The sequence below is a fragment of the Crocodylus porosus genome, unplaced genomic scaffold (assembly GCF_001723895.1).
Source record: "Crocodylus porosus isolate Cpor-Errol unplaced genomic scaffold, CroPor_comp1, whole genome shotgun sequence".
NCBI lineage: Eukaryota > Metazoa > Chordata > Crocodylia > Crocodylidae > Crocodylus > Crocodylus porosus.
The window spans coordinates 6,616,502-6,635,550 of NW_017728911.1; the positions used below are offsets into that span (position 1 = coordinate 6,616,502).

Genomic DNA, 19,049 nt, shown 5'->3' on the forward strand with positions numbered 1-19,049 from the left:
AGTCTGTTTTTCTGTGCATTCGTCTGGTCTACTTGTAATCATTATATGGCTAGAATCATAGAAAATTAGGTTTGGAAGGAACCTCAGGAAGTCATCTATTCCAACCCCTGCTCAAAGAAGGACCATCTCCAACTAGATCATCCCAGCCAAGACATTGTCTACCTGGGTCTTAAAAACTTCTAAGGACGGACAGTCTCTGGGTGAGCTGTTCCAATGCTTTACTACCCTCCTTATACGAGTTTTTTCATAATATCTAACCTATATTTCCCTTGCGGCGCCTTGAGGCCATTCCTCCTTGTTCTGTCATCTGCCATCGCTGAGAACAGCCTAGCTCCTTCCTCTTTGGAGCCACCCTTTAGGCAGTTGAAAGCTGCTATTAAATCTTCCCTTAGTCGTCTTTTCTCCAGACTATATAAGCCCAGTTCCTTCAATAATCACTTCGCTCGATCTGCTGCCAGTGCTTCTCCAAATGCAGCCCAGTATGCCATTACCCTTCTTCACAACACGGGCACACTGTTGGCTTATATTCAGCTTATTGCCCACTGTAACTCCCAGGTCCTTTTCTGCAGAGCTGCTGCTTAGCTAGTCAGCCCTCAGCCTGTACTGGTACTTGGGATTGTTCTGTCCTAAATGCAGGATTTTGCATTTGTCCTTGTTAAACCCATGAGATTTCTTTTGGCTCAGTCCTCCAACTTGTCTAGGTCGCTCTGAATTCTAGATCTACCCGCTAGCCTATCTACTACTCCCTCAGCTTGTTTTCATCCTCAAATTTGCTGAAGGTGCACTCCATCCCATCTTCTGGATTGTCAATGAAAATATTGACCAAAAGTGGCCCCAGGACCAACCTCTGGGCCACTCCAGTTGCTACTGGCTGCCAGCTTGACATTGAGTCATTGCTCTACTACCCTTTGAGCCCAATGATCCAGCCACTTTTCTATCCACCTTACAGTCCATTCATCCATCCCATACTTCCTTAGTTTGCTTGCGAGAAAGTTGTGGAAGACCATATCAAAAGCCTTGTAGAAGTCAAGGTATATCATGTCCACTGGTCTTCCTGCATCCATAGAGCCAGTCATCTCATCATAGAAGTCAGTCAGGTTGGTCAGGCATGACTTGCCCTTGGTAGAGTCCATGCTGACTGTTCCTAATCACCTTCTCCTCCAAGTGCTTAGAAATGGATTCCTTGAGGATCTGTCCAGTGATTTTTCCAGGGGCTGAGGTGAGGCTGACCAGTCTGCAGGTTTTTGGATCCTCCTTCCCTTTCTTAAAGATGGTATGGATGTAGATGCTTGAATGCAAACCCCTAAAAAGAAGTGCTGCACCATGCTTATAAGGGTATAGAAGTAGCTTGTGCAAGCATGTTTCACACTAGGAACCACTTGCCAGCAACTGTTTATGGAGCATAGCAATGTAAGAGGTTAATGCTTTAAGTGGGCTTTTGAGATTAAAGTTTTTACTTCGTGTTTTTCTTCTAGTGTCTCTTGACACAGCTGTTTTCATAAAAACAATATTTTAAGAAACATGTCCTTTGTTTGTTATCACTAATAATATTAGCAATACATATCAGTGTTGCTCTTTACTTGGCAACTTCATGTTCAAAATGCCTAAAAATGTCATGTCAGAGACGAGAATTTTTGTGGGTGATTATCTTTTATTGGACCGACTTCATTGTTGCAATAAATCTAGACAATCTTAAAAATGCAAAGCATTCCTAATTTCAGGACTGTCGTGACTACACCATCATTCCAATGCTATTAAAAACATCATCTAATTAATTTACACAGAAGCCTTTTATAAAAAATTTTAGAGATGAGGAAGCTGAGTAAAGTGTCAGGAAGTTCCAAATGATGGGAAATCCATGATGATGAGAGCATCATAATGGTGCAAGAGTCCGGAAGCTCCTCCATTTGTTTGTACTTGCTGATAACAGATCACTCACAATAAAGTGAATATTGCTGTTCAAGGGCATATGGAACAAAATCAGCTAATGATATTTTTAGCGTATTCCATTGGAAAATTCTGCTAGCTGAGTACCTCAGAAATCAAATCTTCCTTATGTTATAGAAACCTCAGGAAACACCAGGAAAATCATACCATCAAGATTAATCCCTAACGTATCCCTACGTGAATCCCTCATTCTGTAACAGGCCAGCAGGATTATTTTGGCCTGGAGAATTAAACCCTGATTCATATTTTTCCTTCTTGATTTGAGGCTACTGTTTAATATCTCCATTTATAGTTTTTTGGAATTAGATGCCAAATGCTACAATTTTCAGCGCATTCACATGCAGTACTTACGACAATTTCCAGTTTTGGCAAGTAACATAAATGGAGGACACTAGGCACTATATGTGGTATTGACTAGACCAGTGGTGCCACAGTTCTGGAACTGGCTCTGGAAGCATGGCAATTAACACTTCCACTGCTTCCTCACTGCCAAATTTCCAGACCATTGTGCAGCTCCACATGCCAGGTCTGGCATGCAAGGCTGGGCTGGGCAGGCACGCCAGTTCACCCCTGTGTACCAACCCCGCTGTATCTGGCCTGTCCACTGACCCTGTTCATGGGATCCGGCCTACGGACCTACCCTGCCAGCGGGCCAGCTTTGCAACACTTACCTGTGTGATCCAGCTAACAGACTGGCCTTACCACTCTCATCTGGCCCATGGGGACAGGAGGTTGAGCATCACTGCACTAGAATAATTTATCTGTCTCTGGTTAATAGTTTGCAAGGATGCTTTAGAGTTTACAAACAGGGTTGTGTCTTTTGAAAGATAAATCAGGGTTGTCTTCAACAGAATATCAGCAGAGATGCTAACAGAATGTCTCTCTGACTCAGGTTTGATTGGTGAACCCAGAAACCTGTAGGAGGAGGAGAAATAGTAGCCAGTTTTCCTTTGTCACTTACTTTTTAAGACTGAAGCTTGACATCCAATATGGGTAGAAGGATGGAAAAGGGAGAATGAATGAGATACGGAACACACTAAGGCAAAAATTAAATTTAAAAGCAAGGGAGATGCAGAACTTTAGAACATAGATATGGGTGTGTGTCCGTTACTTAATAAGAATATAGTCCTAAGGTCTGGGTTTATTTTTTTCACAACCACAGCAGATTAAAGTTCTGTCATCTCTTGCATGCTAGGCCTATGCAACATGATTTGTTTGTAATAATCACTTCATGTGAAAACAGCTTTTTGTATTCTGTGATTATCAAAGTACATCTTCAGAAAGCAAGACACGTGCATTCATTGTTTCTTTCTGGGTTTTGATTAATGTGTCAAAGGTTAAATGAATCCATGAATCTTCACCTTTTTTTTTTTACTTTTAACTTTGTGGTTGTAATACAAGGCTCCAGTTAGTGTGACTGAAGGCTTTGCAGCAAAGGGATACTTATGCCCATAGATCTGAGTACTACAAGTTGTGCTATACTTGGAAATAAGCAAGTATTGGAGGTGTGAACCTCTGTCTGATGGGGCATGGAGGTGAGACAGGAAGAGAAGAGGCGTATGAAGTAGGTCTGACTGACCTCTGCTGTGCATCACTTCAGTTACTTAAAAGATTCACTTGATTAATGTTCTTCCCTAATTCTGACCTACCAGTAGATAGGTACATGGGGCACTGACAGATGTGGAAAAAAATATAAAGCTTTACAGGAAGAAGAATCGCATCAGTTTTACCCAGCTCCCTAGCATCTATATAACTTGCATGCTTCGGCAGGGCTTTTTGATGCTTTTCTCTAATCGGTGATTCAATCAGCTATTACATAAAAGCACCAAAAAGCCCGGAAAAATGGAAAAATGGCAGGGAGACACTGCTGCAAGACAGCCGCTGGTTTTTCCCTCTGGCTGCATCAGGGAGGGAGGGAGCAGAGTTCAGTCTTCAGGGCCAGAGCTCTCTCTCGCAGCCAAATCATTTTCCTCATTCTGCCTTTTCAAAAAAAGATACAGGTCTTATCTGGAGACACGTGGTATGGAAGTTAGATTCATAGAGTAGAGGTGACAGAGCTGTTATCAAACCATTCCAGATGATAAAGGTTCTGACTTATTTCCAGTACTGCTCTACTGTGTAATTAATAATATGAGAAGGTAAGAAAGGAAATATATGAAAATTGACTGCTTGGTTTGACTGTTCTTTCATAGATTCTTCAATTTTAAGGCTATTTGATTACAATCATCATTTCCTCTGATCTCCTACATACCATGAGCCATAGGATTTCATCCAGTAATCCCCACATTAGGCCAATAAATTATGGGTAAACTGGCATCATATAATTTAGAGAAACATCTAGTTTTGATGAGAAGATTTCAGATTATAGAGACTCTGCCACGTGTTCCAAACGTTCATTGTTCTTTACCATGAAAAACTCACACATTAGGATCTGATTTTGCCCTTCTGTAGTCTCAATGCAAGGCAGGTTTTTCAGACTTTGAATTGTTCTCCTAGTTATTTTCTGAATTCTTGAATTTGACAACATCTTTTTTAAAATACACCAGAACTGGACAATAGAATGCTATTTATGGCCTCAACAGTGTTTTGTGTTATTTCCATAAGAGCTATTTACTAAAGTCACTTTTTTCACTGCCAGTGTTACCATGCATTGGCACTTAGCTTGTACAAATACGTCCAAGATTTTACAAGTACACGTTCGCTATAGTTTAAAAAAAGTAGATAAGGAATTTTAAGATAACAATACAACTAATTATAGGAGCAATGACGAGACACTGACATGTCCACATAAGTCTCTATTTTATATATAGGCGGCTATAGGTAAGTACAAAAGGAAAAAGAAGTATAAATGTCAGCTAAGTATTTTACTGTTTGAGATTTTTATCATTAGGGGGGAGTTGAAAGAAGTGGTCAAAAATTCTTTTAAACTATTTGTAAGTTAGGCTGCTAATTTTCAAATTTGTTGACCTGCTGGGTTTACTTGTATCATTCTGTAAGTGGTGCTTCTGGTGGTGCCCCAGATGCCAAACCCTGATAAAATCCAGCCTATCTTGTTAATGAACATGCAAACAGTTGTTCCCCATCTGCTGCCTCTGTCTAAAAGGTTAGCAAGCCCTTCCTTCTTGATCACAAAGGACATAATTATTGTCTGTAGAAGAGTCAAGTACAAAGACAGTTCATCCAGTCTGACCGCTACCACACTGCAGGCCACCAAAGATTAACAGCTGCTTCTCCTTTGATTAGGTTAGGTAATAACAGTTACTTTAGTTAATAATTGGATGGATTCCCAGGCCATGTAATTCAGGTTTAGGCTGTCATTTTTTGCTGGCATGTAGCTGAGCTGTATTATTGGAATGGAGCCTGTAATCCTATTAGTCAGTTGTCACTCAAGTCACAGTAGAGGAGATAAGGGGAATTCAGATCCATTAAGGTGTTGTAGCAGGTAGGCAAGTGAACCACACAGTCACTCCCTCTTAAGGGAATTGTCTTTATTGTGTTGTCATTAAATACAAAACATTACAATTGAAAAATAGTTTAATTGCTGTATGTACGTAATGAAACAAATCACATGGCAAAAATGTGTGTGTGTGTGTATATCTATCTAGCTATCTATCTATATAGCAAATAACAAATGATCTGTGTTATCCATCTTCAATACTTCTAAATTGGTGCCAAACTCTGGAACTGTTACATGGGTTGCTGTATTTTGTGTGTGACAAACTTACAATGGTCTAAAGATTAGGTATCTATGTTCTAGTACCTCATTAGTCAAGTGTGCTGGCTCTCCTTCTCTACAAACAAAACCATTATATTTCACAAGTACATGTGAATGGACATAAAAAGGCCTTTCAGTCCAATAACAGCTTTGGTGCCTCCTACTTGTCCACTATATTTTATCTCTTAATTTTCTTTTCCTAAAGTTCTGTTCAGATTTTCATATGTTAAAAAAAAGGCCAGCTGTTTTGTATAACCTTTTTGGAAAGCTTGTTACTTTTGTTTGTTTGTTGTCTATTCACCTGCTTTTGTTTTCCTGCATGGTCAGATAGTCTAAGACCTTGAAATCACAGGGAAATCAATTTTTTAATGTTATTGTGTTATATACACATTGGTGCAAATGTACATAAGAGCAGAACAACATAGTATCTTGTTCTATTACAAAGCCTAACATATTTGTTGTGATTTCCTTTTTCTGAACAAATATACCTTGTGTATTCTAATGTGATAAGGGTATTTTCCCTCTATCCACATGAGGGGGAGGGGGGAAGCCCCTCGTTTTACATTTGAACACAAGGATATAAATGCATCGCCTATCTTTGAATTGCTGCTAAAAACAGCATGTAGTCAGTAATGGAAACCAAGTATGAAGTTGATTAAATGCAGCCAACATTGGGCATGACTATAAACCACATGGTCCACATGGAGCAAACATGCTGATTTTTTTATTTATTTTAATTTTGTGTTCTGGGTCAAATTAGCCAAATCAGTTCCTAATCCTAGCTACTGAATAAAACCTAATCGTTCAAATCCATGTGGTGCTCCCACTGTCAAGTATCTTCTTTCCCAGACTCTTTAACCTGGGGCTTCAGATACTCCCAAATCCATGGCTGGCATCCTACATGCACACCTAAGCCCAGGGGTCTTGCGGTTTGGATTCCCCAAGTGTCCTTAGCAGCAGCCCAAAGAAGCAAGCTAAGGAGAAATCCCATATCTCCATAAAATAGGTGTGTTGCTGAGATCCTCCCACTGTGAGGCTATGATAGACTCATTTTGTGGGGCCTGCCTGCAGCGCAAGGACAGGTCTCCACCCTCAACTACACAGTCATACAACCATCTGCAAAAAAGGGATCTTCCTTTCTTGCTATAGCAGGAAAACCACGTGGACTAATACCATGGTATCTCCATTGCCAGGGCAAACATGCTGATAGGAACCTGCTACAAAGATAAGTTAGTGCAGCCTATCTGAATAAGACATATGATAGTGCCCATTACATTCAGTTCCCCTTACGACTAACTCTTTTTCAATCATGATGAACCACTTAATTGCATACATTTCAGCTTCCTCTTCACTCCCACAGGTGATTTGTGCCTTTCTTTTCCCTATCCAATGAGTCCTGTTTCTTCACCAGACATAGCCAAGCAAGGCCCCAAACAGTTCAGCCAGAACCCCTCTGTTGCCCCCTCTCCTGGCCTGTCACATATGATGACTGTGGCCCCACCTTGCATGAAGCAAAGCTGGATCAGATTGCCTTATATCTCATTTGCATATACATTTTTGGAGGAGAATCCCAGGACTCATGACAAGAACGCCCAGTTCCAGTCATGAGTGGGGGAAAATTAGCACATGGATTCTTTGTGCAGGGTGTCTAGAGTACACACACATACTGAGCTTTGCTAAGCTGTGGGGTCACCAGGGCTTGAAATGCTGTTATCTCTGCTGGGACCCAGCTCAATGATCTATATGGTAAATCATGAGTTTTTTAGGTTTGGACTAGTATCTTGCATGGTTTGTGTAAAAGCAGGGGTTCCCAAACTGTACGCAAGACATCTCTGGTGGATATATAGAAGAAATTGTGTAATGGCAGATTTAATTTTCATTAGAATAGTAATTGGTATTTAAGGGATTAAAGTATGCTGGTAGAAGTATGTGGGCAGCTGGTAAATCTGGAAGGGGGTACGCAATAAGAAAAAATTTGAGAACCTCTGTGCTAAAGCATTACTTAAAACTGTGTTTATGGAGTACCTATGCTAAAACTTGCTGCAGCTTAAAAAGTAAAATGCATCATTTCTGGGTGAATTAAGTCTGAGTACTTTATGCAAATTACTACAAATATGTTTATTTCAAGGTCAGATTTTTCGAATTTGTTCTTCCCTTCCATGTGATCAGAGAGAGAGGAGCATCTGACAGGAAGGAGGGAGGGAGGGGCTGGAAAGGGAAGAAGTTGGAGGTGGGCAGAAGGCAAAGAGGCTACCTAACCCCCCCAGACTTATTTTTCCTGCTATAGTAGTGGGAGGCTGACAAAATGAAGACAAACCACCATTAATTAGATTCTATACCGAGAAAATTATATCAAATTCATAAATTTTCCATATATAGAATCTAATGATTGGGGGGATGTCTTAAAATCAGGGTCATCTTATATATTCAAGATGGGCTTTTAAAATTATGGGCTTTGATGAATGACTTTCCCAATATAAATGTTGAATTCCCTTCAAAGGAACAAATTTTACAAAAAGGTTAGTGGGATAGATCTCAGATAAGTATCCAAGCAAAGGTATATTAGAGGTTAAATATTTTAGGATCCATACAGCAATTTTAATTGAATTTGAACGCTTTTAAAATAAGGGTTTAGCAGATACCAACGGCAGATAACATGTAATTTACTGTATTTGCTGCATGCCTAGCATGAGGTGCCTTGACCTAGTCAATGTCCTCAGCCACAACTACAATAAAACAATATAATCATAATACTTTGAAAGTACTCTTAAATCTGATTCTTTCTTTCTGCAGTGGATACAGCAGTGGATTCCAGTTCACTGAATGACAGTTTTTATTGAGCAGTATCTTTTTCCTACATCTTCCCTGGCTTTTTTGTCACCAGAAGCATTTTAGCTAACTCCTTTTATTTAAGATTGTTTTCTGGCTTCCTCTCTCATATTCATCAGAATGTCTTTTTCCTTCTTATTTTAACAGCAAACTGTTTATGAATTTTCATTAGTGATTTAGAAGAGAGAATAATCAGTACATGAATTTTTTTCAAAAGATATTTAACTGGAAGAAATTGCAAACACACCACTAGGGACAGAAAAATAATACAAAGAGAACCTACAGAATTTACAAACTTAGGCAGAAAATTAAGTTCTTTTTAAAAAGGCAAGCTAATATTTTTTGGACCAAAAGGTTCTGAAACACACGATGTGTTTCTTCCAAGTGAATGGTAGAAAAACTTTCCTTTTTTATGGGTTGTTGGTTGTAGCTGTGCTGGTCTAAGGACATAGGCATACAAGGTTCTCTGGGTAAATGTTATATTTTTTATTAGACTAAGTAAATAGGGAAATTGTTCTTTGCAAACTTTGGGGCACAAATACTCCTCTTCAGGTGTAGGTAGAGTCTGCTGGTATTTTGTGTGCTCTCCTGGGTGTAATAGAAGCCAAAATGCAGGTCTGTGGAAATGCAAATATGTGGCAGTGAGGGTCAGAGGGAATAGGAGGTAATAGGCTTGAGACAGGTAGATGGAGAGAAAACGGGGAAATGTTGAACTGGTGATAGAATGCAGCTGTTAAAATGCAGATAGGTTACCTGGGTTTATCAGATGTCAGGCAGGTTATAGTGTGTCATAAATCCAAAGTCTATATTTAGTCCATGATTTTTTGTATCCAGTAGATTTATGAAGTGAAGTTCGTAGGCTAGTCTACAAAAGGTGTTATGTAAATTCCCTTTGAGGATTAGAACTAAGAGACTAGAGAGACAGTGGTTGTCTTGTGAAAAGTCTGCACCCACAGGTAATTGGATATTTTTGTCTTTATGTTTTTGGTGTGCATTTGTTCTGGTACGCAGTTGTTATTTGGTTTATCGTACATATTTTCTTTCAGGGCATTTAGTGTACTGGATGAGATATAATACATGTAATACATGTTGGTCTAATAAAAGATATAGGCAGGCAAACTTTTCTGAGTAGATGTGTTATCTTTTATTAGACCAACTGAGTAGCTGGAAAAAAGTTCTTGGTAAGCTTTTGGGCACAAACACCCATCTTCAGGCATAGGGAGTCTCTGCTGTTCTGAGACTCCAAGGAATGAGAGAATCTGAAAGTGTGGCAGGATGTCAGTGAGAATGTAAATAGGTAGCAATTAGAAAGACAAAGGTAAAGCAGGGAAGGGGAGGGTGGAAAGCAAAGGAAGAAAAGGCCAAAGGGAGACACTCGAGTGATAGTAACACAAGGTAAAAAAGAGGCTGTCTATAACAAAGGAAATAGCTGAAAATTAGGAAGACAGAGGGCAGAAAAATAGGGGAGGGAAGAGGAGGGGATAAAAGGTAGGAGAGAAGAAGAATGTAAGAGGTCAAGTTTGGCAGGTACCTGGTGAATCACATGTCAGGCAGATTGTAATGTGTCATAAATCCAATACTGTATCCACTAGATTTATGAAGTGAAGTTCATTGGCTTGTCTAAGAAAGGTGTTTTGTAAGTTCTCTTTGAGGAATAGAACTGAGAGATTGGAGAGGGAGTGATTGTCCTGTGAGAAGTGAGCGCCCACAGGTAGTTGGATATTCTTGTCTTTGATAGATATTTGGTGTGCGTTCATTCTGGTGCACAGTTGTTGTTTGGTTTCTCCTACGTATTTTCCATCAGGGCATTTGGTGCACTGGATGTGATGTATAACATTTCCAAAGGTGCAGTGTAAGATCCAGGAATGGTGATGATTCTGTTGTGGGGTATATTTATTGTTGGGGGGGGAAGGGTGGAGATGTGTTGGCAGGTTTTGCATTTCTTGTGCTAACTACCATTAGGTATGGTTTGGGTCATAGGAAGTTTGCTTTTGGTGATGAGGTTAATCAGGTTCAGTGCTTGTTTAAAGGCTAGGATGTGTGGTTCTTGAAATATCTCTTTAAAAATTGGGTCTTCTAGTATTGGTTGTAATTGTTTGAGGATTTTCTGTGTAGGTTACAGGGAAGGGTGATATGTCATAAATAATGGTGTGTGATTTGTGGGGATTTTCTTTTTGTATTGCAGCAAATTTGTACATGGTATCTTGGTCACTCTTTCAAAAGTTCAGTCTATCACTTTGGAGGAGTGTCTTTGTTGGCTGAACACCCTTTTGAGATTTGTGAGGTGGCGATCATGGGTATTCTCGCTGCAGATTCAGCGGTATCAGAGAGGTTGGCTGTAAATTACAGCTTTTTTGGTATGTTTAGGGTGATTGCTGGTCCTGTGTAGATATGTATGTTGGTCCATGGGTTTCTTATAAATGTTGGTTGAATTTTACCATCTAGAATATTGATTGTGGTGTCTAAAAAGGAAATGCTGGCGTTAGAGTATTCAAGCGATGGAGGGGTGATGATTTTGTTGAATTTTTGGTGGAAATCAATTGGAGACTGCAGAATTTCAGTCCAAATGATGATGATGTCATCTATGTATCTCAGGTATAGTAAAAATTTGATGATGCAGTTCTTGAGAAATTCTTCTAGGTAGGCCATAAAAGTTTTAGCATATTGTGGGGCCATTTTGGTGCTTATAGCTGTGCCCATGATCTGGAGGAAGTGATGATTATTGAAACTGAAGTTGTTGTGAAGTATATGAGTTCAATGATATCCTGAGGTCTGCACTCTGACTTGGAATCTTCTTCTTGTAGATATATGAGGCTTTTTTCCAGCTACTCAGCTGGTCTAATAAAAGTTATCACACCTGCTCCAAAAACCTTGCTTGCCTATGTCTTTAGTCCAAAATGACTACAACCAAAAACCCAGGTAATAAAAGATATCACATTTACCCAGAGAACCTTATCTGCCTTTCTTTTATGGGCATACAAAGGGATTAGTGGTAAAACACTGGAAGGCGAGCAGCATTCAAGTGAAAGTAGCCCAAATCCACACTACAGAGTAGTCCTGTTAGCAGCTGATGGCTGCTTGCAGACATTAAAAAAAATAAAAATAAACAAGACTTTACCGGAAGAAGCAGTGAGATACTTTGACCAGTCTCTGCAGCATCTGTATAGATTGGGCATTTCAGCGGGGCTTTTTGATGCTTTTAGCTAAAGCTGATTCAATCAGCTATTAGATAAAAGTGCCAATAAGCCCTACTAAAGTGCCTGATATGTACAGATGCGGCAGAACCAGGTTCAACTAAGGCTCTGCCTCTTCTGAGCATGCTCTGGGCTCAATGCAGGAACACACCAAGTTTAAAGTAAAGCGCTGTTTTTGGGTTTTGCTTTGTTTTTTTAATGTCTGCAAGCAGCTGTGGTGATGAGCACGAAATCAAGCATTAGCTTATAACCTTGATGGGGCACCACTGCATTCAAGTTAAAGGTTTTTATAGTTGATGGGATTCAACGCATGGGCACAATATGAGGTATAACTCAAAAAAATGTTTCAGTGAAGGCATACCCTAAGTGTAGACTGAACTAATATTGACTCCTAGAAATTGTGTTAAAAAATAAACCTAAAGGGAATTGCTGATTGATTATTTTAACTGCTTGTATAAATTGATACACACAGGCAGATTTCTGCTCATTTATTGCATTTACATCCTTTGAAGATAAGTCTTTACTTGGCTGCGTACAAATCTACAGCCAATTCTCATGAGTCAAGCAAAATTGCTTCCTTCACATGCTAGCTCTCAATGTGGTAGTAAAATGCTTCTTAATGAAATCTTGGTAGATCAGCAGGGACAATTTTGTTGAGGAAGTCATTTAAATGTGTCTAAATGTTTGCTTGAGAGAGAGAAACTTGCTGAAGAGAATTTTCTCAAATGAAATTTGCATATTGTTGTATTGGTTTCTGATTCTAACTTTGGCAAGGAGAAACTTTTCCTCTACTATGAAATCATATTAAGATCTGTAAAATACATTTCTGAACATTGAAGTATTTTTAATAATCGAGAGGCATCTCCAGTATAATACAACCCTCACAGCATGGTAGGCCCTTTACTCACTAGTAATAGTAATAACTAGAACAAAAGCAATATATTTTTATTTTATAAAATTACTGTACTGATGTTTTTTGTAGATTGTTTATGCAAACACTTGGAATGCACAATTATAAAATAGTTTCTCATTAACTAAAAATGTTCCCAGCCTTAACAGAATTACAGTTAGATGGATAAACAAAACGATAGAAGCAATCAGTAAAACATTTCAAGTTGTAATAACTGTTACATTTCCGGGGGAAAGATTTATTGGGTTTGTGTTTTGTTTTGTTTGTTTGTTTGTTTTTAAGTGAAGAAAGATTAAATTAATTAAATTTCTGGGAGAGCAAGTTTCAAACCATTAGGTCTGCTATAGTAAACACTTCATCATTTACCAACTTCAATTCAATGGCAGAACCCTTAGGCAGGAGGTATCAGAGCATGAAAACCAGTTTGGTGGGTAAAAAAGGAAGTCTCAAATATAAACTGAGCCAATACCAAATCAGAGCTTTGTACACAAGTAAAGGTTGTCTAAATTGAATCTGCCATTTAATAAGCAGCCAGGCTAAAATGCACAAAATAGATTGAATATAATTATGAAGCTCAAACACTTGAACAACTATTCTACTGCCTTCTGAACTAGCTGCAAGTGGTGAATCTGTGTAAAGCAGAATTATACTAAGTGAGCCTTAAGGTCAAGAGAGCATGCATTGCTATCCCCAGATTATCACATGATATAAGGACATAAGTTGCCCATACTGCCTAGCTGAAAGTTACATTCCCAAATCACATGTGACAAATGGCATTCCTTGGATCAAAAATCTCCACAGACTCTTTAACCTGACTTACAGTTCCCTAGTTAGTCCCCTCAAATTGAAAAAATAGATTGATCCTTGTTGGATACCTGTTTCAGAAACTTACCACCAGTGATTTGATTCTAGTCTTCAAGCACAATCAGGAGATAATTCATCATCCTGATGAGCATTCAGCTCCTAAAGAGTTTTGCTATTGACTTCATATCATTATCTCATAAAACATTTAAAATAGTTGATTTCTGGGTTTGGTGTTTATTATAAAATTACAGCTGTATAATATTATTCAAATAAAACATTCAAATAATGTTAACTACTGTTTTTCCTGAGGACTACTCTTCTCTGTGCTTTGGCAGTGAAAGAAACAGTGCACAAAATAAAAATGTGAGCTATTTGATGCATTTGTATACTGAGACTTTATTGAGTGTACCTCAGAGCTGTTACATATCAGACATCTTTCAAAATCTGAAGTTTTGAATTTCAGTTATATTTTCTGTAGATTTTTATATCTCTGTAATTGTGTTTATCCAGAACATGGCAGATCAGATCTCATTTCGGGTCGCAGGAGGACTGACAGCTCTTGAACACATTCTTCAGATAGTGATGTCTTCTACAAATCTGAATGCAGTGTCACGGATTCCTGTTAAGTAAGTATAATGCTCCAGTTGCCACTGTAGATTGTGTCATTCCTTATTGAAGCTATTTCTTTTTCTCTGATTATATTTATTTTGATAATTTATCTGTCTGCTTCTGTTCCTTCTCTTGTACTACTAAAGCTAAAAATCAAGGGCCACATTCTACACTGACATTTAAGTCTTGGAAAGCAAATGGGAGACATTATTTTCCCTTTCCTCTCTTCCCCCTCCCCCTCCCCCCCCCCAAAAAAGCTCTAAGGAGAGTTTTAAAACTTCAGGTGTTTCAGTATCACTGTTTCTAAGCATGATATCCATCAGAAGCAGTCTCCCTGTCTATCCAAAGCAGTGCACATTTAGTCTGGGACAGCAGGGACTTAACTACCTCTACAAACAATTTTAAGAAGTTACACTATAAAGGTCTAGGGCTTTTGTTTTGTGCTGTGTCAGTTTTATTCAAGTGTTTTTATGAGTTGTGTTCCTGTCTTGATCCAAAGTGAAAGAGTTACTCTTATGTTACTGGCTGAATTTGTTATTAGCATTAATCATAATACACTGGCAGTGTAGAAATGCAGTAATAATATGATTTCCTTCTTTATTTGACCTTATAGCTCTAAAATGTATAAGAGCAGAATAAAAAGTCCTTAGAGAAATAATCAAGCCCAAAATAATCTCTCCTGCACTGTTTGCATGCTTTGCTCAGAAAAAGTGATAACAGCCAAATTTTAATATGCTTATAAATTACATGCATTTCCTTCCCATGAATTTTGCAATATAAATTATCCCTGATAGAAGAAGAGGGTGGGGGTGCATGTTATAGACTAACTGAATCAGAAGCACCTCTACTCTACCTGTTATCTGTCTTTACACCAACACAGCTAACTACCTCTCTCTCACATCAGGTAGGCATAGTCTGTTGTAAAATGTGATCTCTCAGACTGACATCACCAGAACAAAAACACAAGAGGTAGAATACTTCTCTGAGTTCCCTGCTTGCACTAGGAGCAAAGAACAAAGCATTTGCTTCACTTATTTAAGGGGATACACTTCCTCCTGGTCTGGCCAGCTCCACAGAACAGCAAACAGGGATGTTTTTTTCTACTGTATTGTTTCCACAATAAGCAGCTCAGTAGTAGCCCTTGTATTCCTTAAAGCACAGGAACTGTAATTTTAACTGGCCTTTATATGAGCTGTGCAAAGGACAGGGAGCTCTTTCATTTTCCTCACACTGTGTGGCCACGTAAGAGCCTGCCACAGTTTAACCCTAAATGATTAGCATATGCATCTGTTATACATTTTTTTGTTTCTTTCTAATTTATTTTTAAAAGTATGTTTGAACTTTGGCAGGGTTTTGTTACATGAGATTTGAAAAAACAGTGTTTATATTACAGAGAAAATGTTGTTTAAACTTTATTGGACAGTATGAAAATGTATTTGTTCTGAAAGGGACTTGCTGTGCCAATAAATAAAGTCCAACTTCAGCTGTAGACTTTGTGCACTAGAAAAAATTCCAAAAGATATATCAAAGCTTTTTTTCCTTCTTTCACAGCAGTTATACATTCTATGTGTGATTCAGGCCAGTGTAATTGATTTCTCCCATCCATGAACATCAGATTTACTCATTTTTAAATGAACAAAACTGCTTTTTAAAATTTTTTTTTCCTAAAATGTAGGACTCTGTATTAATAGGTAAGTTGATCTGTGCAGTGTGTGCAGAAAACAAGTATCTAGGGAGAACATAAATAAATATTCTATCAGTTTTATATGCCTAGTAGATCCAGAGAGATATATTTAATACCAACTCTGCTCCGTTATTAGAGTTCATTTCAAGTTGCTGCAAGTTGTATAGTAAGCATCCAAAGAATAGAAGCCTAACTTTTTTCAGAACGAATGGAAAACAAAGTGAAATCCCAGAAACACATATCATTGAAAGAATGATGTTGAATGGTATTGGTATTGTAGCTGCAAGCATATGGTGTACCCTGTCCCACCTTGGGATGGGACTATGTAAAGAGGAGGAGAAAGTTGAACAAGGAGAAAATGGCTCAGAAGCTAAATGGGTTCTGTAAGCAGCAGTCAGTCCCTTGGGTTCTGGGTGAAAAGCTGAACTTGAGCCCACAGATTTTTTGCAGGACAGAAAGCCCATGAGGTGAGGGCTTTCTAAGTTGTGTGGAGATCACTTCTTCTCTGAGCCATAGGAGGTAAGGACTTTATGAACTGTTGTGAGATAGCTCCTGCCCCTAAGGCTGTTCTGAAGATGACAGATTTTCATTTGCTTGTTCTAGTTTTCCTCAGCTTGAAGGACTGTTATGGTGAATAATTGTAGGAGGTAAAAGAAATATGCTCAGATAATTGAGTTATTTTTATTCTCAAGGAGTTCACTTGGCACTTCTTAAGGAAGAACCTTAGTGGAAGCCACGGGTCACTTGCAGCATGCTAATTGGTTTGTAAAAAGAATTGTTTTAAGAATACTATGCACAGTTAAAATACAACAAAGGTTTAGTCTTCATGTTTTTCTTTCCTAGCAGGGCATCCATCTTCTTTTTAGCTGGCAGTCGCTATGTGTAGCTAATTAGTCTTTAACTTGTATCTTCTATAAATTATCCACTGACCCTTTTTTCTACAATATGTATGACCACTGCAACACTCTCTGAAAAGTTGCACAAAAATATTACTGGATCTTTATATAGTAGGATTTAAATAGAATACAGTTAAAAATTTCTCCTTGAAGAATGTAGTTGCTATTTGGAAGACTACCAAATAATCTTGTGCTGCCATAGCTCAGACCTGTCTTGAATTGAAATCAGCTAATTAGCTTTACTGTTAGCCAGCCCCATTATGTTATACGTTGTATCACATTGAAATCTGTTTATGTTTCTATTTAGAAGTTTTTTAAGCAGGGAAGGTGGTATGTTGGGCATTGCAGTTGCTAAATAGTGATGCATTATTGCCAGGAAATACAATTCAAAATCTAGTTATAAATTCCTTCAGTGTCTGACTACCCTGCAGAAAAGCTGAATAACAAAAATGCAGCACATGGAGGAAAATAATAGTATTGTAACTTATTGCTGAACAAATGAATGAATGGTACAACTATGGTCTTTTTTTTTTTTTAAAGCCTATGAAGCATCTTTGATTTGTTATTAATTAACAAGTGGAACAAATCTTGACTTGGTATTTGAAAATATCAAATATTCGCCTGCAGTGTTTAATGTAGAATAGACATTTTTGGAGTTTCCTTCCTATAGACCAGTGGTCTCCAAAATGGGGTGCGCAAGACGATCCATTGGGGTGCGGGAAGAAAATGTTAGAACTTCTATTTATATTTATATAAATATACATATATTGGGGGTGCATGCTCAAAAATTTTTTACTGATAGGGGTGCACAATCAAAAATGTTTGGAGACCACTGCTATAGACAGTGAATCAGGTTGTGATTTGGGCTCAGTAAAACGTTTTGAAAACTCTGACAGAGCAGTTTTGCATTGGTAAGGAACATACAAACATGCCAGTTATTTTGATATTTTAGAGAACTTTCAAATCAGGGCCCCCAGTCAGTCCATGTAATGGATCCTTTTGCTGGAATTTTATGTTGTATTTGTATGCAGGACACAGTTGTGTTTGTCATAAATTAACCTGCATAAGTTAACCTTGGTGAAAATTAGCAAAACGGTTTCAAAAGAGCTATTCTGAGATTAATTGTAATAAAATGGCCCCTGTTTAGTAGGATTTTACATTGTGTACATATTATGTATATTCTAGTACTGAATGTCATCCATGTTAAAGGTCATAAGCTAATTTATTGTATTTCACAAGATGAATAACTGCTTTCAGAGTTAAATATCCTAGTCACTTCAGCATAGTAGTGTGGCCAGATCATCAGGAAGCACAAATAGTGTACTAAATAAACTTAGTTTATGCTCTACATCATCAGTATTTCAATTGGAAATGTTCTTGGTTTTTAGTTGGGAAAGGTTTGGGATTCATCAGAAACTTTCAGAAATATTTGCTGACTGGACTCTAAATTAATCAAACGGATGGATTAATTAGAGAAATTTTAACAAAGCTGTTTTACGTTTGTGGCTGAAAATTTGTCTCCTGAGTTTCAGCCTAATGCAAATCAGGGTGGAAGATGTTTAAACCTTTCAAAAATGAGGTTCAAAGTGTAAGTACAAAGCCACAGTGTCAACCTTCAGCTATTTTTACTCCATAAACAAATGTGAAAGATAGTTTATATGTTTATAAACATATTTAAAATAATGAAGCTAACATTGTGATTTAAAGTGTATCTATTAAAGTATATAAAATAAACATGTATTGGCACTCTTTCAAATTTGACCATGATTCATCCACATCGTGATTCTTTCCCAAATAAGCCATTGGCAGGAACAGAATCAGTTTGATTTCACAGGTGGAAGATGATAATACAGTACCCACCTGGAACTCTTATATTGTAGCACTTAATAATAAGTGCTTGTGTGGATCAGTAATTGTGTGGATCATCATATTATAGGAACTTTATGAGTGGAAGAGCTTGCAAAATATGTTTTGCTTAATTTTGTTCTAAAAATAAGTCAGGATTGATCTTTTTCAAACTATATATATTTATTCTAACTCACTGAAGTAGCAAGGCATTTTCATTGTTTTTCTAAGTTTCTCATATAGTGCATTTTTTTAAATGAAAGTTGCAGTCTATACGTTTGCAACTGCTTGTAAAAATCACTGACAGTCTATATATCTACCTGCATACCTAATATCAGACTCGGTGCCCTGCCACACATTCAGAATTAAAGCTGGATAGAAACAAACTATAAAGTTGTTACACATTTTCAAGCATTAATTTTGTAACTGGATGGCTCTCTTTATAGCTGGATGGACATTTTTATGGTGTGATAGTTTCATAGTAGCTAGAGTCGGAAGGGACCTAGGTAGATCATCTAGTCCGACCCCCTGCCTTAGCAGGAAAGAGCACCGGGGTCAGGTGACCCCGGCAAGGTGCTCATCTAACTTCCTTTTAAAAATCCCCAGGCTAGGAGCC

The 19,049-nt window shown here is 38.1% G+C and overlaps 1 protein-coding gene across 4 annotated transcripts in view; it reads left to right on the forward strand.

Annotated features, from left to right (window-relative positions):
• The window catches only part of SCAPER (S-phase cyclin A associated protein in the ER), a 364,249-nt gene that overhangs the window by 228,205 nt on the left and 116,995 nt on the right, over positions 1 to 19,049 (forward strand). For all 4 annotated transcript variants that reach the window (XM_019533358.1, XM_019533360.1, XM_019533359.1 and 1 more), the window contains one exon: positions 13,910 to 14,025. In XM_019533358.1, the coding sequence (XP_019388903.1) occupies positions 13,910 to 14,025 (116 nt within the window). The remainder of the gene's footprint in view (positions 1 to 13,909; positions 14,026 to 19,049) is intronic.